The sequence below is a fragment of the Entelurus aequoreus genome, linkage group LG13 (genome assembly GCF_033978785.1).
Source record: "Entelurus aequoreus isolate RoL-2023_Sb linkage group LG13, RoL_Eaeq_v1.1, whole genome shotgun sequence".
Classification (NCBI taxonomy): domain Eukaryota; kingdom Metazoa; phylum Chordata; class Actinopteri; order Syngnathiformes; family Syngnathidae; genus Entelurus; species Entelurus aequoreus.
In genome coordinates, this window is record NC_084743.1 from 44,402,273 (window position 1) to 44,424,627 (window position 22,355).

General features: G+C 41.0%; 2 protein-coding genes across 2 annotated transcripts; one reads left to right on the plus strand and one right to left on the minus strand.

Moving 5' to 3' along the window:
* Positions 1 to 4,143: 4,143 nt before the first annotated feature.
* LOC133663019 (uncharacterized) lies at positions 4,144 to 21,116 on the plus strand. Its single transcript, XM_062067201.1, has 9 exons — positions 4,144 to 4,422; positions 4,528 to 4,638; positions 5,537 to 5,583; positions 19,372 to 19,463; positions 19,580 to 19,657; positions 19,747 to 19,821; positions 19,921 to 20,061; positions 20,265 to 20,335; positions 21,011 to 21,116. Exons 1-9 carry the CDS (start codon positions 4,144 to 4,146, stop codon positions 21,017 to 21,019), a joined length of 903 nt encoding a protein of 300 aa, XP_061923185.1. The 3' UTR covers positions 21,020 to 21,116.
* LOC133663866 (uncharacterized) lies at positions 5,918 to 7,989 on the minus strand. Its single transcript, XM_062068579.1, has 2 exons — positions 6,986 to 7,989; positions 5,918 to 6,255 (listed from the first exon to the last, which is right to left on the minus strand). The coding sequence occupies exon 1, from the start codon at positions 7,926 to 7,928 to the stop codon at positions 7,176 to 7,178; it is 753 nt and encodes a 250-aa protein (XP_061924563.1). The 5' UTR covers positions 7,929 to 7,989; the 3' UTR covers positions 5,918 to 6,255; positions 6,986 to 7,175.
* Positions 21,117 to 22,355: the final 1,239 nt, after the last annotated feature.

Here is a 22,355-nt window from a genome sequence, read left to right on the forward strand (position 1 = left end):
GAAATACTTGACTTTCAGTGAATTCTAGCTATATATATATTTTATTTTTTTATACATATAAATAAAAGACATACTTGAATTTCAGTGTTCTGCACAGGCTATCCGGTAGGTGGCAGTATTGTCCTGTTTAAGAGTGTCACAACATTGCTGTTTACAGCAGACAAACTGCTTTACAGTAGACTAAACGTGACTGCTGTTGTTGTGTGTTGTTACCGCGCTGGGAGGACGTTAATGAAACTGCCTAACAATAAACCCACATAAGAAACCAAGAACTCTCTCTGCTTGTTGTGCACTCTACTCTCTAAAAGCCATAGATGTTATGACGTCATTGGGCAGGCAAGCTGCTGGGAAAGCGGACGTAAGAACGGCTGTCCCCACTCAGGTCCACATTGAGCTGGAGGGGGCGTGGCCTCCAGCTTCGGCTGAATACCGGGAGTTTGTCGGGAGAAGGGAGGTTGTCGGGAGAGGCGCTGCTAAAAACGGGAGGGGTTGGCAAGTATGGTCTATGATTGGCTATTGCGCTGCAGCCCAGCAAAGATGAAAAAAACTCCGCTCTTCAAGCCTAGTGCCTCAAAAAGGAGGACAAATACATGTCCGGCTTGATGCTGCGCCGGACGCCGGATAGGGCATTAAAAATCCGGACTGTCCGGCCTTAATCCGGACACCTGGTCACCTTACCCCCAATAAGCACATGAGGTTGGTCATTTTCAAAAGGTAAGCATGGTAGGCTATAGGCTACAGAGCAATCAGTTACACAACAGCTAAGCACACAATAGCACACAAGCTACACATAGGTAATAAGTGTCTTTAATGGAAAAATATTGCAGTTCAAAACACGTCATTTGTCAATATAAACAAGTATCAAATAATTGTAGGGTCATATTACTGTACGTACAGATACAAAGTCTCCAATGCATACGCGTATTAAAAAGTGTCCAGTAACAAATGTGTGCGCAACATTCAATTTACTGAATTAATTATTGTGGCCACCAGGTGTCCCCCAAAAAACAATTCCAACTCCTCTTCAAATTAAATAAAAATGTCATATGTCCATTTCAGATGGTTAATAATAAATTGGTTAGTATTTTTCCTACCTATTATTTTTATTTTGAGTAATTTTAGTTGATCAACCCATTTCTAACATTCTACACTACAAAATCATTAAAGCATTTATGATTCATGCTCATATCATATCGGATCAGTATTGGCATAGAGCCATTGCTCAAGGATCCATTGTTGAAAGTTCATTGACGATGTAATTGTATTTGATTCGGCTCGAAAGGTTGGTGACAACTGTATTAGAGTATACTGACTCATTCAGAAGAATATATCAAACAATAGTGACTTTCCTTCCTGGCTGTATCATATTAAAAACAAACAAGAACACTGGACATCCCCCGTGGTTTGATCCCAGGTAGGGATTGAGAAGCAGCTAAATCAGAGAGAATTGATACTAGTCGAAGTAACCACTGAGCTAAACCAGTGCAATACCAGCAAGGAGAAATTGCTTTCTTAGAGAAAATCTTTGTAGAATTCTCTCAGCACATTGGGAAATCCATCCATCCATCCATTTTCTATCTATACAAAAAGAACCAGGAAATGGAGATGATTTTGAAACAACCCTAAATACTTCTGAACAGAGTAGTGTTACTGTGTTTATAATACTGTGTATTGATTAGTTCAGGTTGTGTTTTTTATGGTTTACGTTTATTTTGAACATGTATACAGATACAATATGATACATCATATAATCTACATATTTTCATTTCTCTTTACAACATGTTCGAAAAGGAGTACGAAGAAGCGAAGATGGATATTAAAAGTCAAAATGTTTGCCATCCAATTATTGAAGTGATGGATTAATCTTATTTTTTTTATCATATATAATAACATAAAAAGAGAGGACAGTGCCCCAGGTTCAATTCCAGTAGAGATGGCAAATTCAAACAGGTGTGCCAAACTGTGAAGTAACCACTGAACTAGACCAGTGAAAGCAAACACAGGAATATTCTCTTTCTTATAGACAACGATGTACTGTTAACGAAATGTTTTTTGAAATAGTAAATGAGAAACAGGAAATGGATCATACGTCGACTTAAGTAATTGAGAACGTAGACCAGATATTACAATTTATTTTGGGACATGTAGTCGTAGTTGTTCTGTGTGAAACTCACCAATGTGACCTATACTACCGTTCAAAAGTTTGGGGTCAACCAAACAATTTTGTGGAATAGCCTTAATTTCTAAGAACAAGAATAGACTGTCGAGTTTCATATTAAAGTTATCTTTTTCTGGCCATTTTGAGCGTTTAATTGACCCCACAAATGTGATGCTCCAGAAACTCAATCTGCTCAAAGGCAGGTCAGTTTTGTAGCTTCTGTAACGAGCTAAACTGTTTTCAGATGTGTGAACATGATTGCACAAGGGTTTTCTAATCATCAATTAGCCTTCTGAGCCAATGAGCAAACACATTGTACCATTAGAACACTGGAGTGATAGTTGCTGGAAATGGGCCTCTATTCACCTATGTAGATATTGCACCAAAAACCAGACATTTGCAGCCAGAATAGTTATTTACCACATTAGCAATGTGTAGAGTGTATTTCTTTAAAGTTAAGACTAGTTTAAAGTTATCTTCATTGAAAAGTACAGTGCTTTTCCTTAAAAAATAAGGACATTTCAATGTGACCCCAAACTTTTAAACGGTAGTGTAATTTCCTCTATGTGACGTAAAGCATTGTGCTAACAATCAACACCCGGGAAGCAGAAGAAAGCATCACAGTTGTTTCAATGAATATCCGTAAAACATACCACTACACAACAAAATGGCGAGGAGGTGCTGGTGTCATCGATGGCCTTACGGAAGAGATTACCAATGCAATAGATAACAAAAAATGGATTATGTTTATGCATTCAACAAAAGCATTTGACACAATCAATCACAAAATCTTAATAAACAAATTAAAAGGGTATGGCATCAGAGGGTTGGTCTTGAACTGGTTTTTCCTGTTGGTTAAGTAGCTTCTTAGCTACTTAACCAACAGGAAACAATACGTGAAGATAGGCAGAGCTGAAAATATCTTGTGGCATACCTCAGGGATCAACCCGAGGACCAAAATTGTTCAATCATCATATAAATGACATTTGTAAAGTTGCAAAGGACTTAAAGTTAGTATTATTTTCAGATGATACATCTGCATTTTGTTCAGGAGAGAACACACAGAAGCTAATACAAATAATAACAGAAGAAATGAACAAATTAAAAAGATGGTTTGACAAAATCAGACTATCTTTGAATCTCCGTAAAACTAAAATAATGCTATTCGGTATCAGTAGAAGAGAAAGTCAAACACAAATACAAATAGACGGAGTAGACATTGAAAGGGTAACAGAAAACACATTTTTGGGTGTAGTAATAAATGATAAAATGAACTGAAAACCTCATGATAGAAATATACAACATGAAGTAGCAAGAAACACATCAATAATGAATAAAGCTAAATATGTATTGGACCAAAAATCACTTCATATTCTCTACTGCTCGCTAGTGTTACCATATCTGAGTTATTGTGCAGAAATATGGGGGAAGAAACTACAAATATGCGCTTCATTCACTAATGGTGTTAAAAAATGATCAATTGGAATAATAGATCATGTTGGATACAGAGAACATTCAAAAACTTTATTTATTGCATCAAAAATATTGAAATTCAACAACTTGGTGCATTTGGAAAACAGCTAAAATTATGTACAAAGCAAACTATAACTTGTTACCCAAGAATGTTCAACAATTCTTCCCAACAATAGAGAAAACATTAGAGGAAAATATAATTTAAAACATGTGTATACTTGTACAACACTTAAGACCTTTAGTATATCAGTATGTGGAATGAAATTATGGAATGGAATAAGCAAAGAAATCAAACAGTGTACTAATGTGATCCAGTTTAAGAGACTGTTCAAATCGCAAGCGTTCACAAAGTACAAAGAATAACTTTTTTTGTTTTTGAGATAATGATTATTTATGTATTTAATATATGTTTATTTAGTTATGTTATATTATTTATTTATTCACTCTTCTGTTACCAACAGAAATCAAGGAAATGGGATAAAATTGCTAAAATATGGAAAGAGGTAGGATTAATGGAGGCTGAGACGCTCCGCCAATTCCCCATGGAGCGCCAGGACCTGATGTGGGGTACTAACGGCAAGCTGGTCCCGATCAGCTCCGTGTGGCCCGGGGACGTTGCCGCGCCACCGCGGTACCGGACGCGTCAGCGAGGACTGAAGCCGTCCAGAAGGGCTTCGCTTCGCGGTCAGGACGAGTCGCTCCCGCAAGCTCCTCCTCCTCCGGACCGAAGCAGGTTGCAGGCAGCCCAGCCGTCTTCCCTTGATGACGTCACCCCGTCCACTTTTGATGACGTCAGAGACGAAGATATTTTTTTAAATTCTGTTATCTCTTTCTGTCTGCCGCTTCCAAAGAACTTTAAAACCACAATCAAACATTACCAAACATTTTTTTTACAGACCCGCTCACCAGGTCTGTCCTTGTCCTCCAGGACTCAAGCTCCACCCCCGGTGACAATTGCTCCGCCCACTGCACAGACTTTTTTCCCCTGTGCTACCACCCAACCTCAGGTGGGGGATGGAAAAATAAATTTTGGACAATTTAAAGGGGAGGAGCCTACCCCCCTCCTGACCGCCCTCCACCCACCCCTAAAGACTGTTCCAGAACGCAATGAGCGTGTCTGGCATTGGCGTTGTTAGGCCTATTTTAGGGGGGCTCAAGCCCCCCTAAAATATTCTTAAGCCTCCCTAAATAATTTGGTGTTAAAAAAAAAAAAAAAAAAATCTTTTTTTTTTTTTTTTTTACAAATACATGCCGACATATTCATTATAAAGTGGCCCGAATATGAGTTTGAATAAATAATCATATAACCTGTCATTATTCACTCAGTTTCCCCTCACTTCATAGCGTAAGGTAGAGAGCCCCTTTAGTGCGTCAGTATCCAATCCATTCCACTTGTTCATGTAGAAAGTGCCCACATCACTCAAAATCCAGTCCGCATTTTCTCTGCGACCTTCCTTGCGGTCCTGCAGGTGTACGAAGCACATTAGCACACAGCACTGCAGATTGCAGAACAAGAACGTGAACGGATGCAAAATGGACATAAAAAACTTTTTCAAGAAAGTAAGTATTCATCACTGCTTGTAGTAAAATGTATTAGCTCCACTTTACACCAGGTCTGTGTTCGACAAAAAGTTACATTCCCGCTCTAAAACAATGCTGCTACTTAGTTAGCTAGTTATCCTGAAATGCATCATGAAGGTCCTGGTTATTTATAAAGTTAAATGTGCACTCTTTTTTACCATTTGCTATCTTTGGGGTTACTTCCTTCTGGAGCATCAGCTGTGTTTCTCACTTTACATATGGAGAACATGTGTAAAGAGAACAGGAGCTGAGCTCACGTATGACTATCATCAGTAGATAATAATAATAATCACTCCACAACCCCTATTGATCTGTACGAGTCAGGGCAGAGGAGCACAGAAAGTGAGAGGAGAGAGGCCTCTACTGAAAAGGTGAGTAGGAGAATAATGATACATATAAATAAATATTAAAACCTTTTTTTTTTAATTGGCTTATCGATAAGCCATTTGTTTTATTTGTTTCTGGGTGGATCATGTTGACTATTGGTCCTCCTAATTGTCAATCATTCTGGTGATGTTACGCAAGGACATATATATATATATATATATATATATATATATATATATATATATATATATATATATATATATATATATATATATATATATATATATATATATATATATATATATTATTTATATAATAGATTGTATTTGTAATCTACTTTACATTTGATTTCTTTGATGTCTTTATTGTAAGACTGCCAACAAGAAAGCACAATAAAACACAATATGCACTTTTATAGTGTGCCCAAGAAGGCACATAAAACCACACCCATTCTGCTGAGTGTGAGCTTGGTCCTAGTGCCCGCCATACAGCCCCGCCCCCGAACACCCAGACAGCAAGTTATGGGGAAAAAGTAAACCTTTCAGGGGGCCTCACTCGCCTGCCGTAATGGCTACAATGTCCATCCCGCGAAGGAGCATGTGTGCCTTGTGGAGCAGAACAAACATCAGGGTCCGGGGGAGGCGAAGGACATTCGACCCGAACAGATTTTGGGGGGCGACCTCGGCGGGGGACTTGGCCCGGCAGTATTTCTTCACCTGCAACACAATGCGCCGGTTTAAGCCTGTCCAGAGAGACGCATTCCCTGCGCCCACCCATATCCAGCACAAAGTTTTTAGGACCGCGTTCCAGCACCCTAAATGGGCCATCGTAAGGGGGTTGGAGGGGCAAACGGTGGGCGTTGTGACGTACGAAGACAAAACGGGCAAATTTAAGCTCCGATGGCACAAACGACTTAGGGAAACAGTGGTGAATCGGGCCGGGAGCCAAGGACCCCCTCGACAAAAAGGGAAACGATCGCGGGGTACAACCCTCAGGTAAAAATACCCCCGGAACGCGGAGTGGCTGACCGAACACCAATTCAGCGGGGGCCGCTGCGAGATCCTCTTTAGGGGCTGAGCGCAACCGGAGCATAACCCAAGGTAAACGGTCAATCCAATTGCTATCAATGAGCGCCGCACGCAAAGCTGCCTTAAGCGACCGGTGAAAACTTTCACATAAGCCGTTAGCTTGGGGATGGTAGGCTGTAGTACAGTGCACCTGCACACCCAAGGACTGCGCCAACGCTGACCAAAGCTCCGACACAAACTGGGATCCCCTTTACATGTAAAAGTTGAAAAAGACACAGCATCAATCAATCGGCGGTTAGCAACATCAACAAGCAGTCCATTAGCACACAGAAAATCCGCGCCAATAATGGGAACCGTGATGGCGGCGATGATAAAGTCCCACTGGAATTTGCATCCATGAAAGCACACAGTCACCAACCTGGAGCCGAAAGTGTCGATCGACGAGCCGTTGGCGGCATTCAGCAACGGCCCGCAGCCACCTGTCGCCCTGTCCGCGTCCGTGGCAGGTAACAGGCTGACTTGCGAACCGGAGTCCACCAGGAAACGTCTCCTTGATGACGAGTCAGTGATGAAGAGCAGCTCGCTTGCTTCGCCGGCGCCCACAGCTGCTACTGAACGCTGGCGTTGGAGTTTCCCGGGGCCGTGAAGGAGCATGGAGGGACACACCGTCGAGCTTTGGCGCCAAAACGTTGATGAAAGAAGTACTGGCTCGCTTCGCGCCTTTTCCGGGTAGCGACTCCCGCCACCACCGCTGGGTCCGTGTTCTCCATCGTCTGCAGGGGGGGCGCTTCTACGCTCTGCACGGCAAACCGTCTGGAAGCCAGAAGCACCCGGTCAGCTTCTTCAGCCAAGCCGCGGTAATCGCCAGAGGCCAGAGAAGTGGAGTTAGCTAGCACCGCACGGGCCGCAGGTGGTAGCTGCCGCAAGAAAAGATGCGGGAAAATAAACCTGCCCTCCTCGGAGCCCAGCAGCGACAGCATACTGTCCATTAGATCCAAAGCGGTGCTATCGCCCAAACCGGGCAGAGAAAGAAGTCTATCTGCTCTCTCAGCGTCAGTTAGAGTAAATCTCTGAAGCAGAAGATTCTTGAGTGCAGCGTACTTGCCGCGCTGTGGAGGCGTTCGCAACAGCTGCATAGCGCGGCGAGTGGTCGCCTGGTCGAGGGCTGTTACGACCAAGTAATACCGGGAGTCGTCGCCGGCGATTCCTCGCAGGTGGAAAAGTGCCTCGATGTGCTGGAACCATGATGCCGGGTCGCTCTGCCAGAACTCCGGAAGCTTTGTCCCCGTGGGGGATGCAGGTTGCTGGAGTTGGGGCGACATGGCCGATGAAGACACAGCTTCCTCTTCTGCATGAAACATTGTCGGGGTAACCAATGTGGCAAATGCAAGAAACACAGCGTTGTTTCTTTGATGTCTTTATTGTAAGACTGCCAACAAGAAAGCACAATAAAACACAATATGCACTTTTATAGTGTGCCCAAGAAGGCACATAAAACCACACCCATTCTGCTGAGTGTGAGCATGGTCCTAGTGCCCGCCACTATATATATATATATATATATATATATATATATATATATATATATATATATATATATATATATATATATATATATATATATATATATATATATATATATATGTATGTCCTTACGTAACATCACCAGAATGATTGACAATTAGGAGGACCAATAGTCAACATGATCCACAACATCCTTTAGTATACCCATTGGCGTTGTTAGGCCTATTTTAGGGGGGCTCAAGCCCCCCTAAAATATTCTTAAGCCCCCCTAAATAATTTGGTGTTATATTTATTTATTTATTTTTTCATTTTATTTTTTTTACAAATACATGCCGACATATTCATTATAAAGTGTCCCGAATATGAGTTTAAATAAATAATCATATAACCTGTCATTATTCACTCAGTTCCCCTCACTTCATAGTGTAAGGTAGAGAGCCCCTTTAGTGCGTCGGTATCCAATCCATTCCACTTGTTCATGTAGAAAATGCCCACATGACTCAAAATCCAGTCCGCATTTTCTCTGCGACCTTTCTTGCGGTCCTGCAGGTGTACGAAGCACATTAGCACACAGCACTGCAGAACAAGAATGTGAACGGATGCAAAATGGACATAAAAAACTTTTTCAAGAAAGTATTCATCACTGCTTGTAGTAAAATGTATTAGCTCCACTTTACACCAGGTCTGTGTTTGACAAAAAGTTACATTCCCGCTCTAAAACAATGCTGCTACTTAGTTAGCTAGCTAGCCTGAAATTCATCATGAAGGTCCTGGTTATTTATAAAGTTAAATGTGCACTCTTTTTTACCATTTGCTATCTTTGGGGTTACTTCCTTCTGGAGCATCAGCTGTGTTTCTCACTTTACAGCTCATTCACGTATGACTATCATCAATAGATAATAATAATAATCACTCCACAACCCCTATTGACCTGTACGAGTCAGGGCAGAGGAGCACAGAAAGTGAGAGGGAAGAGGCCTCTACTGGAAAGGTGAGTGGGAGAATAATGATACATATAAATAAATATTAAAACTTTTTTTTTTTAAATGGCGCCGATGAAGGCTGCCTCGGTGCTTTCGTGCGCTCTGTTTTGTTTGTTTTTGTACATAAATTGTGTTTCCGGGTGCTCTTACACCCGTGAAGAGCTACTGAACATCAGATCCACCATCCCTATGGACTTGTTACCGGTCATCTTAGCGTCAGCTGCGGATTTGGTCCATTCTGTGCTCAAAAGAGGGAAAACGCACAGAAGAGGAAAGCGAGCGGGCGCACTTGTCCGTCTTCGCGGACGGGGATTACGCACGCCTCTACCAGGCATCTTCCTCTCCAACGTCCGCTCACTTGCCAACAAGATGGACGAGCTAGCGTTGCTGATGAGAAGGAACAAGGACTTCTCCTCATCATGTGTGTTGTGTTTCACGGAGACTTGGCTGAGCGCAAATGTCCCGGACAGCGCGCTTCAACTGGAGGGCTTTCATCTCCTCCGCGCGGACCGAGATGCGGCGCTCTCTGGCAAAAAAAGAGGCGGGGGACTATGCTTCTTTATCAACAATAGCTGGTGCACAGACGTTACAGCGATTTTTAAACACTGTTCTTCTTCTCTGGAATATTTATTCATCCACTGTAAGCCCTTTTACTCACCGCGTGAGATTGTTTCATTCATTCTCGTGGCTGTTTACATCCCGCCCGGCGCGGACGTGCGTGACGCTCAGCGCGCGCTCGCAGGACAGATCTTACATGTGGAACGGTCTTTTCCTGACTCTCTTGTTATCGTGCTTGGTGACTTTAACAAGGGAAATTTGAGCCAGGAATTACCAAAGTATAGACAGTTTATTAAATGCCCAACCAGAGAGGAGAACACGCTGGATCACTGCTACACTACATTGAGCAAGGCTTTTCATGCAGTCCCGCGCGCTGCTCTTGGACTATCAGATCACGTGATGGTGCACTTAATCCCTTCATACAGACAGAGACTGAAACTGGCTAAACCTGTTATGAGGAACATTAAGTGTTTCACCGCCGAGTCTGTGGACGAGTTGCGTGCTTGTTGGGAAACGACAGACTGGGAGGTAATTGGAGCGGCCACGAACAATCTGGACGAGTATACGGACACTGTGACCTCATACATACAGTTCAATGAGGCGTGCATCAGTCCAACGCGCACCAGGGTTTGTTATAACAACGACAAGCCCTGGTTCACACCCAAGCTCCGACAGCTGCGCAAGAAGAAGGAGGCTGCGTGGAGAAGCGGGGACCGAAGTACATACAGAGAAGCGAAGTACCACTTCACCAGGGAAGTGGAGAAAGCTAAATCTGTGTACTCTAACCGTGTACAGGAACAGTTCCGCTCCAATGATTCTGCGGCAGTTTGGAGAGGTCTAAGGGCCCTTACGAACTATAAGCCCAAAACCCCCCAGGCCCTGAATGACCGGACTCTCGCTCAGGGCCTCAACACACATTACTGTCGTCATGAACGGCCTTCAGCTCATCAAAGCCATGCTCCCCCACCATCACCCTCCCCACCAATGCCAGCACATCATTAAAGGAGTTAAAGGACTCAAAGGACTCAAAGGACTCCAATGACATCACAAGACTCCAAAAACACAATAAGACTGTAAAGACCCTCTCCATTAAAGAAGAGGATGTACGCCGGCAGTTCTTGAAGCTGAATACGCGGAAGGCCCCCGGGCCGGATGGTGTCTCCCCCTCCACTCTCAGACACTGTGCGGACCAGCTGGCTCCTGTCTTCACTGACATTTTTAACACCTCTCTGGAGCTATGCCGCGTGCCGTCCTGCTTTAAGACCTCTACCATTGTCCCTGTCCCCAAGAAAGCACGGATCACAGGACTAAATGACTACAGGCCGGTCGCGCTGACGTCTGTGGTCATGAAGTCCTTTGAGCGCTTGGTCCTGCCCCACCTCAAGGACATCACCACCCCCCTCCTGGACCCACTGCAGTTCGCCTACAGAGCCAACAGGTCTGTGGATGATGCAGTGAACCTGGCCCTCCACTTCATCCTGGAGCATCTGGACTCCCCAGGAACCTACGCTAGGATCCTGTTTGTGGACTTCAGCTCTGCCTTCAACACCATCCTCCCTGGACTGCTACGAGACAAGCTCTACCAGCTCAGCGTGCCCGACTCCCTCTGCAGTTGGATTAATGACTTCCTGACAGACCGAAGACAGCACGTACGGCTGGGGAAGATTGTCTCGGACAGTCGAACCACAAACACTGGTACTCCTCAGGGCTGTGTACTCTCCCCCTGGCTCTTCTCCCTGTATACAAACTGCTGCACCTCCAGTCACCAATCCGTAAAACTGTTCAAGTTTGCGGATGACACCATCCTCATCGGGCTCATCTCGAATGGCGATGAGTCCGCCTACAGGAGAGAGGTAGACCGGCTGACGTCCTGGTGCAGCCTCAACAACCTGGAGCTGAACGCCCAGAAAACAGTGGAGATGATCATGGACTTCAGGAAAGTCACAGCCCCACCATCCCCCCTCACCCTGATTGACTCTCCCACCCCCGTCCCCATTGTGGACTCCTTCCGTTTCTTGGGCACCACCATCACCCAGGACCTCAAGTGGGAGCTGACCATCAGCTCCCTCATCAAGAAGGCCCAGCAGAGGATGTACTTCCTGCGGCAGCTGAGGAAACTTAAGGTGCCGACCGAGATGCTGGTGCAGTTTTACTCAGCCATCATAGAGTCCATCCTGACCTCCTCCATCACAGTGTGGTTCCCCGGCGCCACAGTCCAGGATAAGAATAGACTGCAACGCATCGTACGTGCTGCGGAGAAGGTGATTGGCTGCAAGCTCCCATCCCTCCAGGACTTGTTCTCCTCCAGGACCAGGAGGCGTGTGGGTCGGATCACAGCTGACTCTTCTCACCCTGGACACACACTATTCTCCCCTCTCCCCTCAGGCAGGAGACTACGCTCCATCCAGACCCACACCTCCCGCCACCTGAACAGTTTTTCCCCCTCGGCCATCAGGCAAATGAACAATAACTCCTAACAGCAGCTCCTTGAATTCCTTGAATCCCTTCTAAGTCTATCTGATAGCTCAGTCACAGCTCTTTTTATACCAAATATGTGTTATGTGTTTTATGTCGCACGTTTGCACCAAGAAAAATTCCTAGTTTGTGAACCTGTTCTCAAACAATGGCAATAAAACTATTCTGATTCTGATTCTGATTCTGATTCTGAATAAGCCATTTGTTTTATTTATTTCTGGGTGGATCATGTTGACTATTGGTCAAGTGGCGGCGTATGAAAGACTTAAAGGCCTACTGAAACCCACTACTACCGACCACGCAGTCTGATAGTTTATATATCAATGATGAAATCTTAACATTGCAACACATGCCAATACGGCCGGGTTAACTTAAAAAGTGCAATTTTAAATTTCCCGCTAAACTTCCGGTTGGAAACGTTTATGTATGATGACGTATGCGCATGACGTCACTAGTTAAACGGAAATATTGAGACACCATTGAATCCAATGCAAAAAAACTCTGTTTTCATCTCAAAATTCCACAGTATTCTGGACATCTGTGTTGGTGAATCTTTTGCAATTTGTTTAATGAACAATGAAGACTGCAAAGAAGAAAGTTGTAGGTGGGATCGGTGTATTAGCGGCTGGCTGTAGCAACACAACCAGGAGGACTTTGACTTGGATAGCAGACGCGCTAGCCGACGCTAGCCGCCGACCGCACGGATGATCGGGTGAAGTCCTTCGTCCTTCCATCGATCGCTGGAACGCAGGTGAGCACGGGTGTTGATGAGCAGATGAGGGCTGGCTGGCGTAGGTGGAGCGCTAATATTTTTATCATAGCTCTGTGAGGTCCCGTTGCTAAGTTAGCTTCAATGGCGTCGTTAGCAACAGCATTGTTAAGCTTCGCCAAGCTGGAAAGCATTAACGGTGTATTTATAGGTCCATGGTTTAATATTATTGTTGATCTTCTGTCTATCCTTCCAGTCAGGGGTTTATTTATTTCGTTTCTATCTGCATTTAAGCACGATGCTATCACGTTAGCTCCATAGCTAAAGTGCTTCACGATGTATTGTCGTGGAGATAAAAGTCACTGTGAGTGTCCATTTCGCGTTCTCGACTGTCATTTTCAAGAGGATATAGTATCCGAGGTGGTTTAAAATACAAATCTGTGATCCACAATAGAAAAAGGAGAAAGTGTGGAATCCAATGAGCCAGCTTATACTTAAATTACGGTCAGAGCGAAAAAAGATGCGTCCTGCACTGCACTCTAATCCTTCACTCTCACTTTCCTAATCCACAAATCTTTCATCCTGGCTCAAATTAATGGGGTAATCGTCGCTTTCTCAGTCCGAATCGCTCTCGCTGCTGGTGTAAACAATGGGGAAATGTGAGGAGCCCTTCAGCCTGTGACGTCACGCTACTTCCGGTACAGGCAAGGCTTTTTTTATCAGCAACCAAAAGTTGCAAACTTTATCGTCGATGTTCTCTACTAAATCCTTTCAGCAAAAATATGGCAATATCGCGAAATGATCAAGTATGACACATAAAATGGATCTGTTATCCCCGTTTAAATAAAAACATTTCATTTCAGTAGGTCTTTAAAGGTATACTAGAGGATGTTGTGGATCATGTTGACTATTGGTCCTCCTAATTGTCAATCATTCTGGTGATTGTCAATCATTCTGATGATTGTGATGATGTATATATATATATATATATATATATATATATATATACATCAAATAAAACAAATGGCCTATCGATAAGCCATTTTTTATTTATTTATTTATTACAACGCCAAAATAGGCCTAACAACGCCAATGGTTGTAATTATGTAGCACTTTGAGATTTAGAATCAAATGTAAAGTAGATTACAATTACAATCTATTATATAAATAAATTATATATATATATATATATATATATATATATATATATATATATATATATATATATATATATATATATATATATATATATATATATATATATATATATATATATATATATATATATATATATATATATATATATATATATATATATATATATATATATATATATATATATATATATATATATATATATATATATATATATATATTAGGGGTGGGGGAAAAAATCGATTCAAATTCGAATCGCGATTCTGACGTTGTGCGATTCAGAATCGATTCGAATTTTTAAAAAATCAATGTATTTTTTTTTTTTTTTAATTTTAATTTTTTTTTTTTTTTTTTTTTTTATTAATCAATCCAACAAAACAATACTCAGCAATACCATAACAATGCAATCCCTCATTGACATTATCATTAGACATTAAAATAAAAAAGAACAATAGTGTCAGAGTGGCTTACACTTGCATCGCATCTCATAAACTTGACAACACACTGTGTCCAATATTTTCACAAAGATAAAATAAGTCATATTTTTGGTTCATTTAATAGTTAAAACAAATTTACATCATTGCAAACAGTTGATAAAACATTGTCCTTTACAATTATAAAAGCTTTTTACAAAAATCTACTACTCTGCTTGCATGTCAGCAGACTGGGGTAGATCCTGCTGAAATCCTATGTATTGAATGAATAGAGAATCCTTTTGAATCTTGGCAAAAATCTTACCCACACGATTATCAAATGTAATAGGAAAATTAATTCATACTGACCAAACTGGCTTCATGGAAGGTCGACAATCTTCAGACAATACAAGGAAATTGTTTAATGTTATTTACTATGCTAGAAGTCTCCCTTATCCCACAGCAGTATGTACTGTTGATGCGGAGAAGGCATTCCACCGCATAAACTGGTCATTTATGTTTTGCACATTACGTAAATTTGGATTTGGAGATAATTTTATACAATGGATTAAGATGCTTTATACAAGGCCCATGGCATCAGTCAAAACCAATAATCATATTTCAGAACCGTTTTTGTTAAAAACAGGAGTAAAACAGGGATGTCCTGCATCTGTATTATTATTTAATTTGGTTATTGAACCCTTAGCTGCAAAAATAAGAAGTGAAAATAGTATTCATGGTATAAATATTGGCTCTCAGTATAATAAGCTATCGATGTATTGTGACGACATAATTTTTTTACCTGTCACATGTTAACTCCTGTCTTCTTTATATCAATAATGTCATCACTGAATATGGCTGTTTATCAGGGTATAAAGTTAATTGGGACAAATGTGACATATTACCACTTAATAAACACTGCAAGAAATTACAAGTTCAGAACTCCAAAATTAAATTGTATTGCAATATTATGGTATTGTTGTGTATTGTTTTCAACAAAAAACAAAAAAACAAAACAAAAAAATCGTTTTTGAATCGAGAATCGTTTTGAATTGAAAAAAAATCGATTTTGAATCGAATCGTGACCCCTAGAATCGATTTTGAATCGAATCGCGGGACACCCAAAGATTCCCAGCCCTAATATATATATATATATGTATGTATGAAAGACTTAATATGTATATACATAACCACACAGCAGAAGACTCCTATACGGATCCGCCTTCAAGTCGCCCAACCCGCGTTACTGTCACATTCGTTTTGGCTCCGCCTCGAGGATACAGCTCCGCCTCTGAAAATTGTACGGTCAGACAGCTGATCCTGAGCAGACCCGTGTCTGATTCGCATACGCGGACGCGACAAACTAAACCGGCGCGCGCCGCCTAGAGTTATAGGCTCCGCCTACGCGCGCTGAGCCGACCAATGTCTGCACCCGCAGACGTGGACACGCCTGCTAGCGTGTACATGAGCCAAGATCATAATTTCTGGACTTTCTTTGCTGGAACACGAACGTAAGTATAGATTTATTGATTTATTGCTACATTCGCAGTAAAGATCGGCCTTTGTGTTTCCATCATCATTCATGTATGATTGTAATTACGTTGTTTGATATTAGGACTAGCAGTAAAACTTTATATTCTGTAAAAAAAGGCTGTTTTATTTCCAGCGCCACCTCCCAGAATGCTTTGCATGGGGGCGTGCGTCTGACGTCACGTATCCAGAAAATTCGAAATGGCTGCACGCGGTAGGTGAGGCCCGAGCGAAGAAAAGTGGAAAAGAGTGTTATTCGTCAAAAACCCACACAACGACGGTCATTTTTTCGCCGTGCTATTGTAAAATTGTCTTTTATCTGTGTTTTGTGTTCCGGGGGACCACGACTCCAGAATGTGAAAGTTTCCCGCGTGAAGCCGGTGAGTAACGTTCAATACAGTTAACTTAGGCTATCTTTTGTTAGACGCTGTGAATGTGTGTAGGTTACATGCTATGATATTCCACATATTTCCAACTGCTTGAAACCAAAGCGTATTACTTTATTGTCAGTGTTGTTTAGGCCCAGGTCGCTAACGTTACTTCGTTAGTCAACAACGTAACGTTAACGGAGTGGAAACAGCCGTTCTTTGCTATTAATATGAGTGTGTATTATTTCTTTCTTTGTTCTTTAGTGGAGCTCGAGATCCTGTTTACTGTGGACTAGCTGTGTGTGACGCCCTGTTGTTTTTGTTTCCATTAAAAAAAAAAGGTATGCCTATTATGTGTTTTTTGGCATAGTTAATTGTAGAAAAAAATATAAAATGAGGTGATGTGAGTGGGAAAAAGTGCTGCACATATTAAGGATCCTTTTTCTTGATCTATATTTTTGTTATTTGCTGATGTATATATTTTATATACTGTTTTTTATTTAATTAATTTATTAGAGACTATTTTATGCTTTATTTACCTTTTTTTATTATTATTATTTTATTTACTATTATTATTATTATTTCCACATGTAAGCATAAATAATTGATCATATTAGTACATTGTTTGATTGCTTTGCTTAATCCATTCCATAATTTAATTCCACATACTGATATACTGAAGGTCTTAAGTGTTGTACGTGTGTACAAATGTTTTAAATTACATTTCTCTCTAAGATTATTGTTCTCCTCTTTTTTTGAGAGGAATTGTTGTATATTCTTGGGTAGCAGGCTATAGTTTGCTTTGTTGTTTGCAAATTCACTATGTCGTGGAATTTCAGTATCTTTGATTCAATAAATAAAGGATTTGTGTGTTGTCTATATCCAACATTATATATTATTCTAACTGATCTTTTTTGTAACACCGTTAATGAATGAAGTGTACTTTTGTAATTATTTCCCCATATTTCTACACAATAACTCAGATATGTAACACAAGTGAACAGTGGAGAATATGAAGTGATTTTTTGCCTAGAACATGTTTTGCTTTATTCATTATTGACGTGTTTCTTGCTACTTTATGTTGTATATTTTTTACATGAGATTTCCAGTTCAATTTATCATCAATCATTATACCTAGAAATTTGGTTTCATTTACTCGGTAGAGTGGCTGTGCCAGCAATCGGAGTGTTGCTGGTTACTGGGGTTCAATTCCCACCTTCTACCTTCCTAGTCACGTCCGTTGTGTCCTTGGGCAAGACACTTCACCCTTTGCCTCTGATGGCTGCTGGTTAGCGCCTTGCATGGCAGCTCCCGCCATCAGTGTGTGAATGTGTGTGTGAATGGGTGAATGTGGAAATACTGTCAAAGCGCTTTGAGTACCTTGAAGGTAGAAAAGCGCTATACAAGTATAACCCATTTATCATTTATATTTATAATTTCTATTCCGTCTATTTGTATTTGTGTTTGACTTTCTCTTCTACTGTTACCAAATAGCATTATTTTAGTTTTACTGAGATTCAAAGATAGTCTGTTTTTGTCAAACCATCTTTTTAATTTGTTAATTTCTTCTGTTATTATTTGTATTATCTCCTGTGTGTTCTCTCCTGAACAAAACGCTGTTGTATCATCCGCAAATAATAATAACTTTAAATCTTTTGTAACTTTACAAATATCATTTATATAGAGATTGAATAATTTAGGTCCTATATTGATCCCTGAGGTACACCACAGGATATATTTAGCGTTGTAGACGTGTGTTCGCCTAGCTTCACGTATTGTTTCCTGTTCGTTAGATAACTTCTTATCCAGTTTAAGACTAACCCTCTGATGCCATATTGTTCTAGTTTTTTGATTAAAATATTGTGATTAATTGTGTCAAATGCTTTAGTTAGATCCATAAAAACTGCTGCCGCACATTTTTTACTATCTATTGCATTGGTAATTTCTTCTGTAATTTCAATTAAAGCCATTGAAGTTGAAACATTAGCTCTGTATCCATATTGGTTCTCTTCGAGTATTCTATTTTTATTTATGAAACTCTCTAATCTGTTATTGAACAGTTTTTCAATGATTTTAGAAAATTGTGGAAGTAAAGAAACAGGTCTATAATTTCTAAATTGATGTTTGTCTCCAGTCTTATAAATTGGTGCAACTTTAGCCATTTTCATTTTGTTTGGAAATTTACCTGTTTGAAATGATAGGTTGCTAATATACATCAATGGTCCTGAGATCTCTTCAATAACCTTTTTTATTGTTTCCATATCAATTCCGTTACAATCAGTTGAAGTCTTAGATTTAAAAAAAATTCACGATTGTAACTATTTCCTCCTGTGTCACATTACTGAGGAACATGGAGTTGGGATTTGCAATCTGAGGCAGAGAATGAGGAGCTGCCAGAAAAAAGGAACAAGAAGCCAGTGTAAGTGTGTTCCGTCTTGTTTTTGTTGTCACGGCTTGGTCCTTGGCGTGGATTGTTTTTCCGTGGTGCAAAACAACTTAACTGGACATGACGTGCAGGTGAGGACATGTTTTAATATTTAAACTCAAAAGGCTCAAAAGGGTATAAACAAAAGGCGCTCACAACGGAGGTAAAAAACTTGACTAGGAAAACAAAAGGCGCGCACAATGTCGGAGAACTATGAACATTAAACAAAAACTTACGTGACAAGGAACTGTGAACATGGCATGAAGAAGCGTGATCTTATAAAGGGTGCAGAGCATAAATGTGGAGCATGAATGTGATGTCGCCAGGACGAACAACAGAAACAGAAAAGCTTATATAGTGACATGATAAGTGAAAACAGGTGCGTGACTAACCGTGAACAGGTGCGTGACATGACAATGTAAACCAGGTGAAACTAATGGTTGCTATGGTGACAAAGCAAGGGAGTGAAGACAAGAACTAAAAAGTGTCCAAAAACCAAGCAAACAAAAACATGATCAACACAGACATGACATTTGTCATGTTTCTACAGTAATAGGAAGGTTATTTCCGGTAGCATTCAAAAATAGACCAGAGATGCTTGTACTATATGTATATTTGGCAATTTTGGTATTGCAATAATCCTAATGATATGGTTACCCAACAGCCATCGTCTCTGGGACTCGGATGATAGCGAAGAAGACCCGGGAAATGGTGACCTCGCATCTCTGGGGTTGGCAAGCCAATTGCACAGGCAGAGTAAGGAATAATCTCTTAACATCGAAAAAAAACGAAACCACCACATTAATATTAAAGATATGGTTAACATTCTTAGTGCTAAAGATATTCCCCTCTCCTTGTATCCCTTCTCCCAGCTCCACCGTCTCGCCGAGTGCCAGCAAGAGTCATGAGTACTTGTCAACTCGACTCCTCAACTGGAGATAACTTTCTAGGTAAAGACTGATCTCTGAAACAATATCTCAGCATCCAGTAACCATGGTTAACAGATCACAACCATTTAATACCAATTTATCTCCCTTAGCACATCACCATGGGGAAGGACGCATTCATATGCCTTCACCAGCACCTGCATTAAACATGCAGAGAGTTACACAAGGTAGGGACTGATCTCTGAAATATTAGTGTATAGATAGGCCCCTTGGGTATTACCAGTCATGGTTAACTGATGGCTCTCTCACAATGCCCACCTCACTAGGAACAGCAGTCCCTCCTCGACTCCCTCCACCCCCCTCACCAGCAGCCCTCAACATGTGGCAGACAGAGGAGCCTGGATCCAGCCTGGCCTACAGGCCAACATGGCGAGGGGGAAGAATGGCCGACAACATTTCCTGCTCTGGTGAGCAATAACTGACAAATACCGGATGGTCATTCTGTGCCACAAATTTTGGAAAAAATTCAAATTCACAAGCAATCACATATTTTCTTCAAACTTTGTCAATAACTTTTGTCATTAACTAAGATCAATAGCTAATGTCAGGATTATGAGTAATGAGGATAAACACTGAAACATGTTAATTTTATACTGCTGTTTGTCAACAGCGCCTGAGGTAATCCAGATCCTTAGCCTGCTGGAAACTATTACGCACAACCAAGACCAACTGATTGCGAAGGTAAACTTCTTAAGCCTTGAATGGGTCAATAATTCATAATGACATTGATTTTGATTCATTATTATTTTTTAAAGAAAGAAACAGCCTACATGGCAGCTTTGTGTGATTAGAGTAAACATTGCTACATTTTCTTGTTACATTTCACCTGTTTGCTCTTTAAATACCACTTTTAATGTTTTTTATTTATTTCAATCGTATTTTTTAAAAATGTGCCCTGGGGCCGTTAAAAAATGAACTGCAGGCCGCAAATGGCCCCCGGGCCGCACTTTGGACACCCCTGGCCTACACGAATACAAACATAGAATGATAGTACAAATATAATGAGAAAACAATGTCAACCTCCCAAAGTTTGGTTATGGATATTTATTTATGCCCCCCACCCCCAACCCCCCGCCGCCGTCATCCAACAGAGCCAAACAAGTACTCTGATCAAGGAACCAAATAACGATATTGTTTGAACATTTTGGATGTCTTGCACACCTATACCCTGATCACAAATTCATAGTTTACGCACCTTATTTTAACCACCTCCAGTAACTTTAAGTCATGTTTTTTTTTCAAATGTAATCTCCTTAATACCTATCACATATTTTGTATTGTGTAAGCATACTTGGCTTTGGATGCTACATACCATAAACATAAACGTATCTGTCTTGTAATCTTGTTTGATTACAGGTGCTGTGAGAAAAAATGTGTTGACAAGGTCAGCCACGGACGTCGAGGTCACCAAACACGCCATCAGGTGGTTCAACTTGGCGGGGGATCGGGCAACGAGGAGAGGAGTCCCGCTTCCACCTCCTCAGGAGGAATAGAGATGTATATGTATAAATAAACAACCTTTTATTGGACTTCTTGTCATTCACCAGTTATTCATTTTCTGATATGTTAGCTGTGCATGGAGCAGCATTTCGTTGAAGTTGTAGCCTAATAGATTAAATATGTATATTTACTTTTTATTTATATATTATATATTTACTTTATAGAGTGAATTGACCATTTTCTGTTTCTGCCTATTGACAATATTGTTAGTTTAAAAATACAAGGCAATGCATATGTAAGCCTATATTGCTGTAGTAGGGCTTAGTGAATTTTTTAGTTTCCTATTTTATCCTACAGCAAGAACAGAAGGGATTTTGAAAATAAGATAAAGGGGTCCAAAACGGCCAGATGAGCCAGGGTTTTTATGAGTCCGTTGCTGGTCCGCGGCGGGAGGTTAGGCTTTGATCATGGCTGCGGAGCGGATGCAGCGCGCCGTCACGGCGCACCCGCCGCGGAAATAAGGCTTTGATCATGGGTGCGGAGCGGATTCAGCGCGCCGCCACGGCGGATCCGCGACCCGCCGCCGTGGCGGATACGTTCCTGAGAGGAAGTGGACGCCGATGCGGGTCCGTTTCGCGGTTCCGTTTCGCGGTTCCGTTTCGCGGTTCCGTTTCGCGGTTCCGTTCCGGAAAGCGCGATACCTCCGCGGGGGATCAGTGTTTTTGCTGTGTGGGTACTGTATATATATATAAGAAAAACCCAGACACCATCTTTGTAGTCATTTTCCTCCTGCGTGGACTTCCGTCTTCCTTTACAATGAGTGAAGCTGCACGAAACCTTGTGTCTGCAATTGTAAATAATTTAGTTTTTAAGTTTTGTGTTTCTTGTAGAATCTATATAAAGTAATATATATATTGTTGAAATAATGAAAAAAACATCAGTAAATATATTTGTTTTATTGTATTGTTACATCAATAGCTGTTGTATTATTATAGGATGGCTTGTTAAACATTTCATAGGATTTTCAGAGGGAGGAAAAACCAAGACATTTAATATAAAATGTAAAATGAATAAATACATAAAAAGAAAAAGAAAAAAAATGGTTAAAGGCCATCGTCCCGGGGAGCATTTCATTTCGTCCAGTGCATTTTTTTAAATAATAATAATAACAATGAATAATTTCTAAGTCTTTGTTAGCCGTTTATGAAGTTTTGTGCTCGTGCGCTACGTTCGCTCGCATCCTGTGCATCTCGTGGGGGCT

Bases quoted from the DNA above. Each gene is read 5' to 3' on its own strand.
- LOC133663866 (XM_062068579.1), bottom strand. From the start codon at position 7,928: ATGTTTCATGCAGAAGAGGAAGCTGTGTCTTCATCGGCCATGTCGCCC.
- LOC133663019 (XM_062067201.1), top strand. From the start codon at position 4,144: ATGGAGGCTGAGACGCTCCGCCAATTCCCCATGGAGCGCCAGGACCTG. The intron at 4,423-4,527 runs GTCAGAGACGAA...TTTTTTTTACAG, and splicing joins CCCCGTCCACTTTTGATGAC to ACCCGCTCACCAGGTCTGTC. The intron at 19,822-19,920 runs GTAGGGACTGAT...CCACCTCACTAG, and splicing joins CATGCAGAGAGTTACACAAG to GAACAGCAGTCCCTCCTCGA.